This window comes from Physeter macrocephalus, chromosome 7 (genome assembly GCF_002837175.3).
Source record: "Physeter macrocephalus isolate SW-GA chromosome 7, ASM283717v5, whole genome shotgun sequence".
NCBI classification, from domain to species: domain Eukaryota; kingdom Metazoa; phylum Chordata; class Mammalia; order Artiodactyla; family Physeteridae; genus Physeter; species Physeter macrocephalus.
In genome coordinates, this window is record NC_041220.1 from 53,516,195 (window position 1) to 53,536,786 (window position 20,592).

At 36.5% G+C, this 20,592-nt stretch overlaps 1 protein-coding gene across 1 annotated transcript in view; it reads left to right on the forward strand.

The window, feature by feature from the left end:
- FRYL (FRY like transcription coactivator) overlaps window positions 1–20,592 on the forward strand; it is a 248,563-nt gene that overhangs the window by 165,312 nt on the left and 62,659 nt on the right. The window contains exons 24-35 of the mRNA XM_007114521.4: window positions 1,389–1,584; window positions 2,250–2,374; window positions 4,220–4,277; window positions 6,593–6,684; window positions 9,183–9,355; window positions 10,872–11,032; window positions 11,587–11,697; window positions 12,539–12,693; window positions 13,362–13,461; window positions 14,553–14,721; window positions 17,599–17,858; window positions 18,230–18,370. Coding sequence (XP_007114583.2) covers window positions 1,389–1,584; window positions 2,250–2,374; window positions 4,220–4,277; window positions 6,593–6,684; window positions 9,183–9,355; window positions 10,872–11,032; window positions 11,587–11,697; window positions 12,539–12,693; window positions 13,362–13,461; window positions 14,553–14,721; window positions 17,599–17,858; window positions 18,230–18,370 — 1,741 coding nt within the window. The remainder of the gene's footprint in view (window positions 1–1,388; window positions 1,585–2,249; window positions 2,375–4,219; window positions 4,278–6,592; window positions 6,685–9,182; window positions 9,356–10,871; window positions 11,033–11,586; window positions 11,698–12,538; window positions 12,694–13,361; window positions 13,462–14,552; window positions 14,722–17,598; window positions 17,859–18,229; window positions 18,371–20,592) is intronic.

The window sequence follows — 20,592 nt, forward strand, 5'->3', positions numbered from 1 at the left end:
TTTCTGCTCTATTTTTCTTCATCAAACTTAGAGCCATCTGATTGTTTTATTTCTGTATTATATATCTCCCCTAGCACACATGATGGCAGTGATTTTTTTTTTTAGCAGGTTTCTGTTTTTTGTTTTTTTTACCGCTGTCACAGTGCTCTGAACATTTTTAAGATACTGAGAAACTGTTGACGAATCAGTGAAACGATACGTATTATTTATCAATAGATTATAAATCTATTGAAGGTGAGGAATAAAACTTAGTATTTTCCCTGTCTTTGTTTTGCTCTCAGTCCTTAATCCCAACAGAATTTTTGGTATTTGGAAAGATTTATGGAATTGTTCCGGAATATTTTATTGGTCTAATCTCTCAAAACAGAAATTTGATAGAAGCCTTAAAAATGTAGATATTCTAGGGGAGGGGGAAGGGTAAGCTGGGACAAAGTGAGAGAGTGGCATGGACATATATACACTACCAAATGTAAAACTGATAGCTTGTGGGAAGCAGCCGCATAGCACAGAGAGATCAGCTCTGTGCTTTGTGACCACCTGGAGGTGGGGGATAGGGAGGGTGGGAGGGAGACGCAGGAGGGAAGAGATATGGGGATATAAGTATATGTATAACTGATTCACTTTGTTATAAAGCAGAAACTAACACACCATTGTAAAGCAGTTATACTCCAATAAAGTTGTTAAAAAAAATGTAGATATTCTTTGACTCTGCAATTCCATTTTCAGGAATTTACTCAAGAAAATAATAAAACATTTATTATAATTAAGCATATATTCAAATGTATAGTGTTGTATATAATAGGGAAAAATTACTATTAGCTAAAATATCTGACAGTGAAAGTGTGGCTTTATAAATCATGATAATTTCTATGATATAACATACGGTCATCAAAAATGATGTCATGGAAGTATATTAATTTACATGGAAGATGTTTAAATATATATGTTATGTATAAAAAGCATATACCAAACAAATGAAACTATTCAGTTTTTATAAATTAAAGAGATGTATTTATGCCTTTATTTTAATGTATATGAATTGAAGATATGTAGAAGACTTAACAGTGCTTATTTTGGCATAGGATTAAAGGTGATTTTCATTTTTTTTCCTACATTGAGCATGTATAACAAGTTATAAAACGTGACGTGATAAAATATTAACTGTACTCACAGAAATAATAGATTATGATAAAATGATCCTATAATGTGTTTTATTTTTCAATCTAATATTTTATTCATTATAACTTATTCCACCAAGATTCAGTGGTAGCAATAAAAACTATGCTAACCATCTCCCCTAAATTGCTAGAAATATAGCTTTAGTTTTTAAAAAAAAATTTTCAAAGCATGTATTATTTATGTCTACCTGTTTTTCTTCTTTTTTTCAGTAGCCCCATCAATGCTAAGAAAGTAAATACTACCACAAGCAGTGACTCATACATGGGCCTGTGGAGAAACTACCTGCTTCTTTGCTGCAGTGCGGCGACTTCCATGGCATCTTCAACATCTGCGGGTTCCGTGAGGTGCTCTCCTCCTGAGACGCTGGCGTCCACCCCTGATAGTGGCTACAGCATTGATTCTAAAGTAAGTTTTCCGCATCTGCCACTGAATCCAAATGGCAGCATAAAAATAATGTTTTAAAATTTCTTTTTCGGGACAATAAAATAACTTGGTTGAAAAATGTATTAGTTACTTGGACTAATACTGAAAATAGTTCAAGAAATCCCATTACTATTTTTATGGATTCTTAGTTGGAATCAATAATACATACAGTTTTTCTTTTAGAATTTCCCTGGATTATGTAGGGGTACAAATAACTTGATAAGAATAGTGACATAGTCTTCATGATATGACACAAAATATTATCAGGTAGTTGGAGGAAATTGACAAAACTTAACACCTGGGTGTCTAACTTTAACACTGATGACTCTTTTAGCAGTAATTTTTTTACTCATTTTTCCAGATCGAAAGAAATAGGCTGATAAACAGCCTTATTATATGATGATGAGTGTCTGTAAGGAATTAAGAGACCTGCAAATCCCACTTCCATTAACGAACTTGTAGCGAGCCATTGGATAAATCATTTAACTTTTTTAGATTATGTACACCACAAGTGAATTTTGAAATGACATTCATTCTAAAATGTCACCTATCCATTGTCCTTGACCAAATACTGTTGAAATGTCAAATTATTTAGTTGCATGTACTATCATTAGTGGCTGCGATAAATATAATATTTTTTTTTCCAGATTATTGGCATCCCATCCCCTTCATCTTTGTTTAAGCACATAGTTCCAATGATGCGCTCTGAGAGCATGGAAATCACAGAATCCCTTGTTCTAGGTCTTGGCAGGACCAACCCAGGAGCTTTTAGGTAATTATCTTTGCATGTTTTCTCTACGCCCTAAAATAGCAAATGTGGCTCCTTGGAGAGAAGGTGAGGTAGAGTACTTATTATCAGGATAGTTGCATATCAGTCCTGACTTTTACCAGCTAACTAGCCATTTAACTTTTAACAGGTCATTTAATTTATGTGAGCCTTTATTTCCTTATTTTGGTTGAGTAAATAACACCATATTTTCTTCAAAGAATGATTATGGAAATCAAATATATATTATACATAAATACGTTCTAGAAATTATAAAATGCCGTGTAAAGTTGTAATATTTTCCTACCTGATTTATTTACACAGTGATTCTGTTAGTTTATAATCTTGATCTGTTGCTTAAAACTGTAGTTCTTTTCCCCTTCTTGTTCAAGAGAATGACTATTCTTAAAAGAAATATTTATGTGCATATTTTATATTATTCTTGGTGTTTTTGATAGTCATAAAGCAAATTCTTCATTTTTGCCTGAGTTTCTGCTTTGTTATTGCCTGATGGATCCTACCTTTATTCTTTTGAGGTTGTCCTCCATTGATATGGGGTGATGTTTGATGTTTTGTCTCCAAGATAACATGTACAACAGAGAATAGGTTAATAAATTGTAATATGTCTGTAGGTGTGGGATAGCATTCATTATAAATGAAGTGTTGGAAGATAATTTTATGACAAGTAAACACACGATCGTGCTAATAGAAAAAATGAGAAACAAAAATGATCTCAATTTCTTAAAAAACAAATCCCCATAAATAGAAACAATTCTGAGGCAGATACTTTAAATGTCTGCAGCAGTTTCTATAGATGATGAAATCGTGGATGGATTTTATTTTCTTCCTATTTTTTTGTATTTTCCCAATTTTCTACGATGAATACATTTGCAATTTAAAATCAGAATATAAGCAAAACAACAAAAAGATTATTTTCATGAAGTTCATACCCTTTGACCCATTAATCTCATTTATAAGGATTAATCCTATGGAGATAATCAGAAATGAAATCAAAGATTAATGTACAAAGGTGTTCACTGGACAGTATTTATTTTAAAAGTTAGATAAAATTTGGGGCTTCCCTGGTGGCGCAGTGGTTGAGAGTCCGCCTGCTGATGCAGGGGACACGGGTTCATGCCCCGGTCCGGGAAGATCCCATATGCTGCGGAGCGGCTGGGCCCGTGAGCCATGGCCGCTGAGCCTGCGCGTCCAGAGCCTGTGCTCCGCAACGGGAGAGGCCACAGCAGTGAGAGGCGCGTGTACCGCAAAAAAAAAAAAAGTTAGATAAAATTTAATGAAACAGTAATAACTGAAAATGGTTAGGAAAATTATCAATACCAGAGCATTATGAATTAATTAATGGCATGTGAAAGTGGTTATGCTAGTGTTAATTAAAGAAAAAGGGATACTATTTTATATATGTTAGAGTTTCAACTATGTAGAATGTATGTGGGTTGAAAATGATTGAACAGATTGTATTTATCTCTACAAATTAGAAGTGGCCTATGCCATTTTTTCTGTTTTCCAAATGTTCTACAGAGTGCATGTTATTTCACAATCAAAACAAAACAGGGAATTCCCTGGGGGTCCTGTGGTTAGGACTCCACGCTTTTGCTGCTTAGGGCCTGGGTTTGATCCCGGATCGGGGAGCTAAGATCTCACAAGTTGCGCAGTGTGGCCAAAACCAGAACAAACAAACAAACAAAAAAACAATAAAAATTGTGTTTAAAACAGTAGGATTAGGGTTAACACTTGTTAGTTTACATCATTATATTAATATTTACATATTTCTACATGTCAGATTATATATTTAGCTATTAATTAAATGAATGTATATCATCTTTCTTTTAGGGAACTAATAGAGGAATTACATCCCATAATTAAAGAAGCACTTGAACGAAGGCCAGAGGTAAGCTGTGTAGTTTTCTAGCATTAAATATTTATTTGGCAAACACTTAAAATTGGCTTCTCTATTCTATACAATATAACAAAAGTTAGAAGTTCAGAAGTAAATAAAGTCTAGTGCAGTTTTCAACATTTTAAAAATGTGTAGAACTCTTTCCCCCCCCGCACAAGAGATCTTACTCAGAAACCCATTCTGTAATACAGATATTTAATTGCTCTACCTGAAGTTAGGATGGTCAGAGTCTGGATTGGAGCCCGCTAACCTTCTCTGTAAACGACCAGATAGTATTTCCATCTTTGCAAGCCATCCTTTCTCTGTTGCAGCTGCTTAGTTTTGCTGCCTAGACAACTAAACAAGTGGGTGTTGCTCTATAGTCCAATAAAACTCTGTTTATAGTTACTGGCAGCAGTGAGTCAGATATGGCCTGAGGGCTGTGTTTTGCCAAGCCCAGGTCTAGATCCCCAAATCTACACATCAGGTTCAGAGCAACTTTCAGAAGCCACATGTCTTTTGGGACAGATGCTGTATAATCCATAATTATAACAATTATTCTGCACTCAAATAAAGTCATAGATAAAGGATTATATGAGCTACAGAGAAGAAAGCCTCTGATTCTGCCTGTGGTATAAGAGAATGCTTTATAGGTGAAGCATGACATTTGAGGTGAATTTTTGAAGCATATTCCCCAGTGGACAAGCAAGGGAAAGACATTCTAGGTAGAGGAACAGCATTTGCAAACTTTATTTAAAAATTTTGGACATTGCAAATTTTTCTTTGTAATTATGTTATGGGGAAAGTGACTGAATTTTAGGCTGGAAAGCAAAAAAGGAACTATCTTATGAAAGGCTCCTGTTTTCAGCTTTATCCAGTAGACCAGTGGCAGTGCCCCATATGGCAGTGGAATCTGAGAATTAGCCAGGAGAGCTTGCTAAAAATTATAGATTCCTGGGCCTATTCAATGAGAATCCCTGGAATAGAACTCAGAAATCTATTTTTTTTAAGCACCTTAGATGAGTCTGATGTAGAACATTGAATGAGAGTCACTGCTATTAATGTTGGAGATCCTCTGAGGAATTTTAGCAGGAGAGGGACATGGTGACAATAGCTACTTTTTATAGGGACCTTAAAACAGCATCTGTAATTCTTCACTCTTCGTTTGTAATTCAGCCCTGTGGAGTAGTGATAGTATCTCCATTTTTTAATTGATTAATTTTTGTTTCAGAATGATCGTGTTGGTTACAGTGCAAAATGATTTATTAGAGCGAAGTGGAATTGGAAATAAAATTAAGTAGCAGTATTTGTACTTACAAATTTCAGGGCAAAAAGTCATCTTAGCAGGTGAATAGATGTGCACAGTGCCTTGAATGTCTGATATATTTTTGAGAGCATTAGACTCACAATCTTTCTATGGACACAAAGTGAAAACAGGTCGACTAAAACTTTGCAAAAATCCTCAAAGACGGTTAAAAAACCAATTTATTCAATATGAATTACTGCAAACTTCATAAGAGCTAAAAGAAACAGTAAATTTAATGAATTGGTTATCCACAAATTGGCCTACTTTTGGAAGGCAGAAAACTGGATTGTGGACATGAAAGTGAATGACTAATTTTTAATTGCTCTGTATTATGAAAATTATATCATAAATGCCATAATGAGCTATAGAAGAAAGTGCTATAGGAGATTAATTATATCTTACCATCATATGAGTTTCTGTTAGAAGCAGAATCAAGTTAAGATGTTACAGCTATTACCCTAGGGATTAGTACTTTGGCCCTAGTAAGACAAACATATTAATTTGTGCCATGATGATCAAAGAAATTTGTTTTTGTTTGTATTCTTGTGTGTCAGAATTAATTGTTAAGTGAAAAACCATGGCATGAGCAAAATCTTTGGGGTTTCTCAGTCCCCTGTGTGATATTTTCCCTGCCCTTCTGTCATATTATTTGGGAGTATCTTAGGGATTCTTTACCATTCAAAGGGAACAGTTTACTAACTGTTTCAGTTCCTCTAAAGTTGTCAGATTAGCAAATCTGACCTGAAAGTAACTGTAAAGTGTAGAATTTTATTTTCTCCCCTCATAAGTGTTATTACTGTGTAAAATGTCATTTGATTTTATTTGGCTCGTTAATTTCAAACCATACATACCTTTTTGATGCAATAGCCACCAGAGTGCCCAAAATCTACCTTGCACAAGCAAAGTAATGAGCCCCCAAACTCTAAGACATTCACATTATTCTTTCCAAGTTACACCAGCAAGTTTTCTGTCAACTTCCTTGAAGGATTTTTAATTAACATCTATGTTATCTTTGGAATAGAACATGAAACGACGCAGGCGTCGAGATATTTTACGAGTACAGCTGGTACGAATATTTGAACTGCTGGCAGATGCCGGTGTCATTAGTCACAGGTCAGTATTGGATTTTGATTTTTAAAACTTTTTTAAAACTAGGGACCGTAATATTTTTCTCTAAGGAAATACAGAAAAGCACCTTTGCAACAACAAAAAATCTGTACCACTATAAACATTATTTACCAAAGATGCATCTGGTACATTAACCCATGGCTAAAAAATGTATTGAAGTTCTACCACTGGTACATACTGCTTCAGGCAAAAATTGGGTGTCATGTTCTTATGATTTTAATATTTTGGGGGATCTAGTAATCTAGGCAAGTGGACAGTAGCCTTTTTTTTTTTTCTTTTGGTGTCTGATCTAACTATGTCTTACCTTGTTCTTAAGATCTATTTCTTCTGGAGTTGTAAAAATCATATATTTAAAGGCTAAGCATTGTAAGGATTGCAAATTTATTCCAATCAACTATTAATCTATTGTGCTGAGAACAATTATGAAATCCAAAACCATAACTCGTTTCCACCCTTTACAAATAAAAAACATAAAACCTGAGCTTATTGTTGACACTAAGACCATCCCCTCGAGGAAAATTCCATTAGCTTTATGTTGAGAAATAACTATTTCCTTAGGAAGGTAAGGGTGTTGCCTGACCATTGAAGGATGGAAAAAAAATGAATCTGACCATTTCCAAAAAAGATAAGTGAAAAAAGATCCTGAAGAAAAAAGTAGTAATAATCAAACAAGTGTTGTATTTATTGTTACTTTACCATTTGTCCTGATCATTTTCTCAGTGTGCCTAACACCTTGCATATTTAGCATCGAATGCTTTTGACAAGTGCTTTCAAAATATAGCTTTAATCAAAGAGAATTTAAACCATTGATTTACTATTATAGTAAATGAAAAGCAAATGAAAATAAAGAAAAAGAAACATCACTTTTTTTGTGTGTGTCCTCCACAAAAATAAAACAGTGGAAATTAGCCAAAGTGAATTTTACACTTGCTGAACTTGATGCAAAAAATTAACCTAATACACATCTGAATCCTTTTTTCTTTGATTGCTTTTAATGTAATGTTAGTGACACAGTTGCATGTTTTGTTTTTGGATTTGTCTTTTTTTTTTCCCCCAAGAGAAGTCAATATAAAGTTATCCATTACGGACTATTATGGACTTTTTCTTTTCTTGCTTAAGGAAAAAAAGATGAATTCTGAATGGCAAGACAGTAGGGATCTTTAATTTGTTCACCCAGTCGATCCTATGTGCCTGATTCATAGTAGGTACTCAGAGTTTATTCTGGGCCAGGTTACAGTCTACTAAATTGGTTTCCCAGCCACTAAGAAGTCATGACCCAGCGTTTAAAAAACATTCGTTTAAGGAATAAAGGAAAAAATTTCATAGTGAATACATTCAACGTATTTTTATTGTTGTAGGACTGATATTTTTAATATTCTCTAGTACCATTGTTGCTCCTTTCTCTTATTTTCATGGCTATAGGATATTTATAAAAAACTATTCGTGGGCTTCCCTGGTGGCGCAGTGGTTGAGAGTCCGCCTGCCAAATGCAGGGAACACGGGTTCGTGCCCGGGTCCAGGAAGATCCCACATGCCGCGGAGCAGCTGGGCCCATGAGCCATGGCCGCTGAGCCTGCGCGTCCGGAGCCTGTGCTCCGCAATGGGAGAGGCCACAACAGTGAGAGGCCCGTGTACTGCAAAAAAAAAAAAATACAAAAAAAAAACCCCAAAAAACTATTGGCAGCTATGAAAAGCATATTTAAAGTCATACATTTTAGAGATATTTTTCAAATATAACAAGGAGAAGTTAACCAAATTACTAAAATGCTCTGGAGTAGCTACTGGTCACATGCTTAATAACTGATGGAATAAGACTGGAATCCAGGACTTGTGACTCTAAGCAAACAATCCCCTTGCAGTCAGTAGGCTTCAGGCCCGGGACCTTGGCCTCAAAGAGAATCTTACTGTAGAGATTCTTGGGGCAACTCCCAAAGTCTAAATAGAAGATTTGAAAACCAGCTCTCTTACTTGAATTCTCTTAAATTTTTGTATCCCTGGTAATACCTATGCCAGAATCTTGCTGAGAATAAGTACCTAATGGATATTTGATTGATTATGCTAAAGGCATCATATGAATATGCGGGGCGCCTATGCGAACATATAGAATTAGTCTTTCCTCTCTCTACCTTCTGAACTGATCCTCCCTACCCCCTGTGTCTCCTTATTTCTTTATTTTAAAAAGCAATATACTTTGATGGAGAGAAAATAACATTTAGCACTCACAATAGGTGATTGAAGTTAGATATGGAATTGAATAATGTAAATTACATTTGCAGTTCCTTGATTATGGAGCACCATGTATTTTTATATTTCAGTAAGCCAAAATCTTGTTCATTCAATTTTTTTTATAAGTTGCACAGTGCTACGACTATGCAAATTTTAATATATATTATTCTGATTTTGATGATTAGGAATTTATTTTGACTTAAATTATAATTTAAAATCACATTTTCTTTACCATGTATTTTCTTTAATATTTTCAGTGCAAGCGGTGGCCTTGATAGTGAAACACATTTCCTCAACAACACTTTATTGGAATATGTAGATTTAACTAGACAACTCCTGGAAGCAGAAAATGAAAAAGACTCTGACACACTGAAGGATATACGATGCCATTTTAGTGCCTTAGTGGCGAATATCATTCAGAATGTTCCAGGTACGATTTTTTAGCTCCTCAAACCATTAATGAATATTAAGAGACCATCGTATTTTTTTCTCCCCCTGAGGTTTTGTAATCTATGTTGACAAGCAACTTGTGAACATATGAAAAATATGTCAGGGTAACAGGGATAGCAAGAATTTGTTTTACCTTTGAATTAGTATCAATGACTAGAAATCAAAAAGCAACCCAACATAGGTTTTCAACGACAGTCAAGACACTAACAAAAATTTGAAGAAATCAGTAGAATAAACTCTTTGGACAAACTTGTTCCAGACACAATGAGCAAAGAGCATAATGCTCCAAGTGGTATTTGAGAATAGAATTAACAAGATACATTTGACTAATGGGAGAAGGGTATAGGCACAGAAGTAGAGTATAATAAGGATATAGTGTGACTCATGATTCCTGTAACAGATGTGTGCCTATTATTGAGCACATACTACGTGCCAGGTACTGGTTGAGGCAGCAGGAAGATTACTATATGCAATTGCATTTTAAAAAGTCATAAATACTTTACAAGTGTAAAAATGTGGTTATAGCCTTTGATATAAAATGTAAATACAAATGTTTCTTTTTCTTTCTAGGAAAGAATTAAAGTTACTTTGTTACCTTAAAAAATATATGCAAATAGTTGACTTTTAAAGTAAGACAATGGTTGTATTTTATAGGAGGGTCCTGTAAGCACTTCTTTAGATACATTAATTTCAAGTGCAGAAAACCTATTTTGAATTTTAGGGGCAAATGATGCTATATAGAGGAAAAGAGCATTTTTTTCCTCCACATTTTCTGATCTGAAGCTCACTGATGTAAAGATATAATTTAGTCCATTACTCAACACTTGTCTGCAACTTCCGCATTGGTTCATTACGGTACTATTGAGTTTCTTCAACAAGAACTGATGCAGAGAACTTGTAGAATAGATTTCTAAAGTGGAAAGAATCCTTGGAAATCATCTAAACCAGCAGCAAAGGGCAGCAGAATGGGTTTGGACTCCAGGCCTCACACTTTACTACACGTAGATCAGCTCCCCTTTTGTCAGTTATGTATATCAAGATTCCATGTAATGATCCTTTTATAGCTGAAAAGAGCTTATATGGTCCAAAGCCCTCTCTTACCAATGAACCAAGATCCAGAGGTATGTTATGTTATGTTTCGGCAAGGTTACCATGTAGCCAGCAACAGTCCGGGGAGAAGCAGGGTCCCGACTCTCAGCTCTGTGCCAGCCTTCAGGCAGCATTGTGACTGCCGTGAAATTCTGCTTGCCAAGATGCCGTATTTCATATAACGCTGCATCTCACATAACACTGCACTACATGATGACATACACTGCAACTTTGTTTCTGTTATTTGCATATATATAAATATTTTCTGTTACTCTGGAGGTTTGCTGTAGGTTAAAATGAAAGCTTTTGCTTTCTTTTTTATAATATATATTCAATAACGAAGTTGACATGCGTATTAAGGAAAAAAGAAATGGAACTAATTTTTTCTACCTATTTTTTATTTACAGTACACCAGAGAAGAAGTATTTTTCCTCAACAGAGCCTTCGTCACAGTCTGTTTATGCTGTTCAGTCACTGGGCAGGTCCTTTTAGCATCATGTTTACGCCCTTGGACAGATACAGTGATAGAAATATGCAAATTAACAGACATCAGTACTGTGCACTAAAGGTATTTACCTAGAAATCTGATTTCTTTTTTCTTATGTTAAGAGTGGAGTTAATTTTTTTTGTCTCTCAGTACCTGGTGTTATAAAAAGGATAGGGATTTCTTCAGAGTACCTGAGAGTATTAGAATATACATTTGCCTGCTGTATTCAAACATTTATACTGTAAGTTTATTTAAATGTACAAAATACAATGCAAAAAAGTGCCAGAATCTACCAAAATTGGAAGCCATTCTCTTAAAGAACTGAGGATTGCCTCAAATTAATAACTGTTTTTTTTCCTACTTAAGTACTTACTCTTGGTCTTTTTTTTTTTTTTTCTCTTCTCCTCCAATACTGTTCAAACTCCGTGTCTTATCTGGTATCACGATATTTTCATACTACTCATAGTAAATTTCTTCATTTCAAAAGTTACTACTTTGCTTTTCTTTATAAAGAAAAAAATTAACGATATTGTGGCTACATAAGCATGAGTAATATATCCTGCCTCTTCTCATTAAGCAACCAACATTTAACCTCTTAAATGTTTTAAATGTAATTCTAATATTATTGTTTGAAGGCTATGTCTGCTGTACTATGTTGTGGCCCTGTTGCAGATAATGTAGGACTTTCATCAGATGGATATTTGTACAAATGGTTGGATAACATTTTGGACTCTCTGGACAAAAAGGTACTTATGACAGTTCCCTTAAAATTCTATGATAAATTGTCATTGCATTATTTAGAGTTATTGTATGGCCCACTGAACATGTCTTTTTAACATAAGATAGGTTAGAATTACAGGCAAAAAAATATATTATGTAAAATTAAATAGGATACCATAAACTACGAGATTTGTAATTCTTATTTAGTACTCATTTGAATAATTTTAATTTCCCTTTTATATTATAGGATTAATACAGTAGTGTGTATATATATATATATATATATATATATATCGCAATAGGGTTCTGAGTCAATAAAAGAATATTAATTGTGGAATACATTGAGCTCCATAGAAAAATATGTTGTTTGCTATGTTCAGTTGAATTTTTTTGACCACTCTCCAAGTAATCATTCTTTCTTGACTTCCTTACTCTCATTCTGTATGCACACAGACTTCACAATTTAAAATAGGACTTAACATTTTTTTCCCCTCAGAATAATTTTTCTACTGGGTTATGAAAAACAAGAATAAAGCTTGATAAAAATAACTGGAGAGGTTAATAACTCACTTTCCTGAAAGCACTTAATCACTGTTCATATTCATCAGCCACCTCCAGGGCTCTGCTGGAGAAGAGAATTGTACCTCTAAGAGTCTTATATAAAAAGCAGGAGACCAAGCATAATTTTTCCACGTTGGTTTTTCTGCTGGCTGAATAAAATGAGAAAGAGTTGAACAAAAGGAGGCTTGAGTTTCGTGATTCAATACAGTGAATATATGCGCTATATTATTTTAATTAAAATGTAGAGGAGTAGACAAATAATAGATCCCTTTCTCTGTTCTGGGCAATTTTGTGACCTTCACTTAGGTTCATCAGTTGGGCTGTGAAGCAGTTACATTACTGCTGGAGCTGAACCCGGATCAGAGCAACCTGATGTACTGGGCGGTGGATCGCTGTTACACTGGTTCCAAGAGAGTGGCAGCTGGCTGCTTTAAAGCCATAGCTAATGTATTCCAGAACAGGTACTCTAGATACTACTGTCTTTCATATTTTATTTAGCTTTTCTTAAAAAAGAAAACGTGTCCTTTTGAACTCAGAAATAATAATGAACCAGTATTTTCTTTCCTTAAGTGCTAACAAAATTTAACCAAGGGCTTCCCTGGTGGCGCAGTGGTTGAGAGTCTGCCTGCCAATGCAGGGGACACGGGTTCGAGCCCTGGTCCGGGAGGATCCCACATGCCGCGGGGCAGCTAGGCCCGTGCATCACAACTGCTGAGCCTGCGCTCTGGAGTCTGTGAGCCACACCTGCTGAGGCCTGCATGCCTAGAGCCCATGCTCCGTAACAGGAGAGGCCACCGCGATGAGAAGCCCGCGCACCGCGGCGAGCAGTGGCCCCAGCTCACCGCAATTGGAGAGGGCCGCGCCCAGCGATGGGGAACCAGGGAGGCCGAGGATAAATAAATAAAATAAATAAATTTATGAAAAAAAAAAATTTAACCAAATAACGTATAATGATCCCCATGCATCTGTTGTACCTATTGCCTTAAAAACAAAAACAAAACCAAAAACACCCAGTCATCTCATAGGCTTAGCAGCTGCATGCCTGTAGCCTTCCCTTTATATCATGTTTATTAACTGTTGTGAAAGCCTCTAAACATTATTTTACCTAACATGTAAACTTTGTTCCTAGGGACTATCAGTGTGACACGGTCATGCTCCTCAACCTGATACTGTTTAAAGCCGCTGATTCTTCTCGAAGTATCTATGAAGTTGCTATGCAACTTTTACAGGTTTGTAAACAAATGTTAATTAAAATATATTTTTGCTCAGGATTTAATGAAGCATAATAATCTATTCTTGCCTTGAAAGTATGCTAACATTCAGCTTTATTTTTAATAGTGGGGTATGGTGTTAATTCCTGATTACCATTAGAAATAGAAGAGTAAAATAATATGGGTCATTTAAGTCTATAAATCATGCAAACTACTCAGAAGTGCCCTGTAGGGGATTATGTATGATACCCGTCCCCTTCCCGCAGCCCCCCTTCCGCTCACCTGTGTGTGCCTCTGTGTGTGTGTGTGTGTGAGTACTTATAAAAACTGAGTGGTTAAGGGCTATGTGTGCATTTAACTATTTCTGTTCAGCAAATAAGAATAGTGTGAGTCAGATTTTTTTTTGAAAATCAAGTGAAAAGTAATTAGCTCTTTTATGATAACCTTTTATAATATTTCTTTACTAGACTGAGGAAAATAACCTAGAAAGTTAACTTATCAAGTGTGGATATATGATTATATCCATTGATAATAGGGTGTGGTTCTTCACTCTTAACCAAGGGTTAAGAATGGGATTCAAGGAGATGCACATTTTTCCAAAGGGTTTGAAGTGGTATTGAGTCTGGTAGGGACCATCTTAGGAATTATACCCTAATGACTTTATTAATTAAGAAGAAAGTTGAGTAGTGTAGCTCTTTGTATAGTGTAATGTCAAAAGAATTTTTACCTTACATTCCATATTTAATCTGTTACTAAACAAGATAGGTTTGAAGAATTTTTTTTCAAGTATACATGTTTTTATACAGTCATAGTTTTGAATTGGAAAAGTGTTAAATCTTCTTTAAGTAATTGTATATTAAGTTGCTGAAGTTATTTTCAAACTATGCTACTGGCATTCAACACAGGGAATGTAAAGGCTTGTAAAGAGTTACAGATCTTTTGCAAACATTTCTTGTAATTAGAAATTAGCACCTGAAAAACTTTACAACATATGTAACTATATAAGTTTTAAACTGGAATATTTCTTGGGAGAAGATTTTATGTTTTTCATTATAGCTGAAATTTAGAGGACCCATAAACTCTTAAATTAATGGAGTACATTCTTGTAGATCCTGGAACCGAAGATGTTTCGCTATGCTCACAGATTGGAGGTTCAGAGAACAGATGGAGTACTCAGCCAGCTGTCTCCTCTGCCGCATCTGTATTCTGTTTCATATTATCAGTTGTCTGAAGAATTAGCAAGGGCATATCCTGAGCTAACTCTCGCCATATTCTCAGGTATGATCATTGAACTGGTTAATAGTTTCTCTTTAGCAACCATTTTGAAGAAAACTTTTAAGAAATTTAAATATATGAAATTTGAGGTTGAATCTAAACAAAACATGTCTTTATATAAGATAATTTTTTTTCTTTAGTATGAACTCTTAACACTGATCTACCATGATATTGAGATTGCTTATTAAAAATCTCTGCAGGGCTTCTAACTTTGGCCTCCATTCTCCACCTCAACTCAAGCTTTAAAAAAAAAAAAGGTAGAAGGGGGCTTCACAGGCAATTGAAAAGTATTTCTTTAGTAGACATAGAACTTCCTGAATCTTCTGGTATGCCGTTTATCTTGTGTATTGGTCTGTCTTTAATAATAAAAATGGACAGGGATAGAGATACAAGTTTCTTTCTATAAGTAAAAGCTCTAATCTTAGGGAAAGGTCCTACACTGCCTTAAGCAAAACTATTGCTAGGAACCCACATTGTTTTCTGGTCCAGTTTCCTTTCCTTGTGGGCCAACAAATATTCTTGCCAGGAGTTTTGAAAACATCAGGGCTATGTGTCAGGCAAGATGTCCTGTATATCTGGGCCTCCCAGGGTTTAGATTTAAGATAATTTGGGGGTTCATCCAGCTTAACCTCTGGCCAATGAGCACACTATTGCAGATGCCCCCATAGTGCTTTATCCTTTAACTGAAAAGTTTTAATTATAATATTTACAAAAGACACTCAGCTAGTTTTTCTGCTCTTCATCTGCAACAAGATCTTGTTCTAATCCAAGTACTAGAAATGCACCAAAATTGGCATGCAGGGAATAACAGGGTTCTTAAGTGGATCCTTTCCTTCATTTGGGCTCAAAGCATAGAAGCCTTAGCCTTCTTTGCACATCTTTCCACGGTACCTATTTTAGTGGTGGAGATAGTTTGATTCCCATCCCTAACTGACCTGAGTGGGGAAAAAACAACTTCAGTTCTCCTAACATTCAGTTTTAAAAGCAGCTCACCTGTTTGGTTTGCACTGATAAATGGCAGCAATCAAGCCCCTTCCTTTTCCCCAGCTCCCACAGTCCTGACAGCCCTTTCAAGATGGACATGGATGGTCATCAACGGAAAGTAGTAACCACCGTCAGCACTAATTTTGCTGCTGCTGGGCTTCTTCTGTAGGCTCCAGCACAGAAAACAGAGGAGTCCTCTGGGTCTCAGAGGTCATGAAATTGGTCAGGATGGCAGTGGGTGTTGCCATGGCCCCAGCTGCTATATGCCCCTGCAACCCCCTGGCCAGGATCTCTTCATTCAGCTACTTTCAGAGCTCCAGGTCTAATATTTCATACTCATGGCAATAACACTGACCTATTAACAGAAGGGCTTCTTGTAAAAGATTAGAATTGAGCATAAATATGTGCAAGGCACTGGACTGAGCCGTTCACTGGTACTATGTTGAATTTGCACAATAACTCCATGATGCAGCTGCTTTCGTTACCTTCTTACAGAATAATCAGTTGAGGATCAGAGGTTGACAGGTTGGTCCTAGGTCAACCTGTATGTATGTGGTAGAGCTGGGATTCAAACCCAGGTGTGTGTGATTCCAGGGCCAAGTTCCAAATCACTATGCTTCCGTATTTATTCCTTCTGATGAGTAAATAGGTATAAGACCTAGTGGGCAAAACGGTACTTGAGGAGAAAGAAGGTTTGTACTTAAAGTGATTTATGGAAATTAAATAGCATATAAAAACTCACAGGCTTTGGAATCAACCTTGTATTTGAATCCTCTGCCACTTGATCACTTGACCTTGGGCAGGTTACTTGGACTGTCCACCACACAGGTTTGTCATGAGCATTAAATGAGATGAATGTAAAAGTAATAAGCACATCATAGGCATCTCCCCTAGAAAAAACCGAAATATGTGAGATTTGTCATGGGTCACTTTAAATTAATCCAGGTATAAAGATTGTCTTTTATCTTATAATTACATTTATTTATTTATTTGGTTAAAAAGCATACATAGTAAAATTTACCATATTAATCATTTTAACTGTACAGTTCAGTAGTGTTAAATATATTTACATTGTTATGAAACAGAGCTCCAGAAATTTTTCATCCTGCAGAACTGAAACTTTATACCTACTAAACAGTAACCACCCTTTTCCTGAACTTCCCCCAGCTCCTGGTAACCACCATTCTGCTTTCTATTTCTATGAATTTGACTATGTTAGATATCTCATATAAGTAGAATCACACAGCATTTGTGGCTTTATGACTAGCTTATTTTACTTAGCATAATGTCCTCAACATTCATCCATATTATAGCACATAACAGGATTTCTTTCCTTTTTAAAGCTGCAGAGTATTCTATTATATGTATATACCACATTTTGTTTATCCATTTATCTATCAATGGACATTTGGAGTGCTTCCGCTTCTTGGCCATTGTAAATAGTGCTGCTATGAACGTGGTTGTGCAAATATCTCTTCAAGACCCTGCTTTCAATTCTTTTGGATACATACTCAGAAATGGAATTACTAGCTCATATGATAGTTCTGTTTTTAATTTTTTGAGGAGCTCTTATACTGTTTTCCTAGCAGTTGCACCATTTTACAATCTCACCAATAGTGTGCAGACATTTATTTTTCTTAACCACCAGAGATATTTTATATAAAAGGTAAGTGTGTGATATATGTTAGCTGCTATCTTTTCTTTATGATGTCATCAATGGCAAATTCATTAAAAGGAGAAACAGTGCTCATAATTCTTAAATGTAATGAACAAAATCTGGCGCTGTTTTTTAAGAATTAAAAAGTTAAATTTAAAAATTAAATTTAAATTCATTACAAGTCAAAGGAAACCACAATTACATCAGTCGTTCCCTCTTTGACTTGTTCTTAATTAAAGAGATAAGCCAGAGAATTCAGACAGCTCACCCTGCTGGGAGGCAAGTAATGCTGCACTACCTGTTACCGTGGATGAACAACATCGAGTTGGTGGATTTAAAACCGTTGCCCACAGCAAGGCGACATGATGAAGATGAAGATGATTCCTTAAAAGACCGAGAACTTATGGTGACTAGCAGGCGCTGGTTACGAGGAGAAGGCTGGGGATCCCCACAAGCCACTGCCATGGTTTTGAATAATCTGATGTACATGACAGCAAAGGTAACATCGTTTTTGTATTTGCAGTTGCTGGACAGAATTACCGAGTTAGGAGTAAACAGGTTAGAAATAGACAAAGAGATTAGATAATCCTGTGGTAACCAAACAAGTATGTGTTATCAGTACGTTCCTTTCTTTGAAAAACTTCTCATTAGATAGAAAATATCTTTTTTTTGGTGGGGGGGGAGCTAAAATCATATGTGCTAAATGATACTTGTGTTTAGATTTGTTGAAAGAAACGATTGTTCCTCTAACGTGTGGAAAAGATTAAAGCTGTCTGTAAAAGCGTTATTTTCTAATATCTCATGTCATGGCAAGTTTGATATTGAAAAGACAGCCGTTACTAAAGTGTGTGCTGTGTTTCCTGCCTCTAGTACGGTGATGAGCTGGCCTGGTCGGAGGTGGAGAATGTGTGGACCACACTCGCAGATGGCTGGCCAAAAAACCTGAAAATAATTTTGCACTTTTTGATCAGCATTTGTGGAGTGAATAGTGAACCAAGCCTCTTGCCTTACGTATGTGTTCAAGTTCATTTACTTTTTAAAAATTTTTTTAATATGTATATATTTACCCAGTGTCTTGTGATGTCAGAGTCTGGGCAGCAATAGACCAGCAGAGGCAAAGCAGGGGCCAAGATGAGGAAAATCAGGAAATAGCACATGGATTTACCCACTGATTCATTAAACAGATATCATCTGGCTTTACTACAGGCTAGGTGTTCTTCTAGGTTCTGATGGATGCTACAGATTTTATTCTTTGAACCTACACCTAATTTATTTAATGAATAAATCAGTAAGTTAATAAAGTACAGTCATGGTAAGGGCTACAAAGGAAAATTGCAGAGTCCTGAGAGTGGATAACTTTGGAATCACCACTGTCTGGGAGGATTAGAGATGATACTGGAGAGAAAGTGATATGGAAGTGGAGAGATGTTAGTAGTTTTTCCTATCGGGAGCTGGCGTTGGGATATTGGAGCAGGATGGGAAGTGAGAGTTCAGTGCCTATGGAATCGTGCTGTAAGGCTTCTAGAAGCAAGGAAAAGCATGATAAGAGATATACAGTGAAGAATATGTCTTTGCCTTCTAGAGGGAAAGCAATACTTAAATCTGCTCAAGTTAAGAGAACAGCGTGAAACTATCAAACATGAAGGTTAAACTGAATATACACACATGCACGCAAACACACGTGTGTATATGTAGATATAGCTATCAGTGACATGGTAGCATCTCCTTAAAGTATGTCCACAGAAGACTAGCTCTGCAGAATGTTGCTCTGAAAGTTCTTATGGATCCTACTTTAAACGAACCAGTTAACTTGATTGCTGAAAGCACTGTTCTGAAGGCATGTCACAAGATTAACCTTCAATGAGAAGCACTTAGAGAAAGGTGGGTGTTTGGTACCAAACATCACCATCACACGTTACCTCTTGACCGCACGTCTTAATACTCTCCCTTAGGCCCCCTGCCCTTGAGTCACGCGGACCCCGCTTGCTGTCCTGCTTTCACACCAGGCATCCCACCCGGGGCCCTGGGTACTTACTTTCCTCTCTCTCTCCCAGACAGCCACATTGCTCACTGCTGCACCTCCTTCAGACGTTTCCTCAAATGTCAGTTCTCACTGATAGCTTTTGCTGGTCATCTTGTCTAAAACTGCAAATGCCCTGCCCCCCACACATACGCTCTTCTTTTCCTTTCCCTGTTTCATTGATTTTCCTAGCACTTATCAGCAAACTTGTTATATATTTTACCTCTTTGGCCCATAACTTTTGCCTCATTCAGTCCAGTGGGTTGTTAGCTCCTTAAGAGCAGGAATTTTGGTCTGCTTAGTTCATTGCCTTCTTGCCAGAGCCTGGACTGGTGCCTGACACATAGAATCTTCCCCTTAATCAGATGAATGAATGAGTGAGTTGGGGCTGGCACTAGAAACAGGCATGAAGCTATAATTCTAAGAAGCCAAGATGAAGTTCAGGGCATAGCCATTTGCCAGAGATTTTAAAAGAGCTGTTTTTAATGACAATAATAATAATTTCTTAATTGTCATTTCTTAAGCACTACTTAGAGGCCAGGCACGGTGTAAGCACTTCATCTCCATTACTTAATTTCCGGAAGAAATCAGTGACCTTGCTAAGATTACTGCAGTTTTACAGATGAATAAAATAAGGTAGAAAGAAGAGTAATTTCCTCAAAGTCGCACAGCCATTTAGCTCTGTCTTCGTGGAGCTGGAATTCCAACCCAGAGCTGTTGGTGAAAAGTCAGTGAAAGCTTCTTGGACAGGCTGTGAAGCCGGAGCGGGGATGGGGCTTGAAGACCTGACAGGATTAGAGTCAGGAGCGTCAACTCAGAGGTCCTGGGTCAGAGCAAAGGCACAGACTAAGAAACGTACTTGACGTTTCCTGGGTCAGAGGAGACTGGACTTGGGAACAGAGAATTAGCAAATAGTTAGAACAGCCAGGAGAGCTCAAGAGCTGTGTGGAGGACAGTCAGTTATCATTAGGGAACCGTTATCATCAGATTTTTGGTATGATGTGATAAAGCATGTTGTAAGATTTGTCCGGGGGTCGTCTAATAAGACAGAGCTTCTCACACGTCTGTATGCACATGAGTCGTCTGGGCATCTTGTTCTGGTTCTGAGTCTGGAGGTGAGGGTGAGGCCTGAGATTCTGTATTTCTAGCAAGCTCAGATGACGATGCGTGTTCTATGAGGACCACATTTTGAGTAGTAAGGATTAAAGTAGGG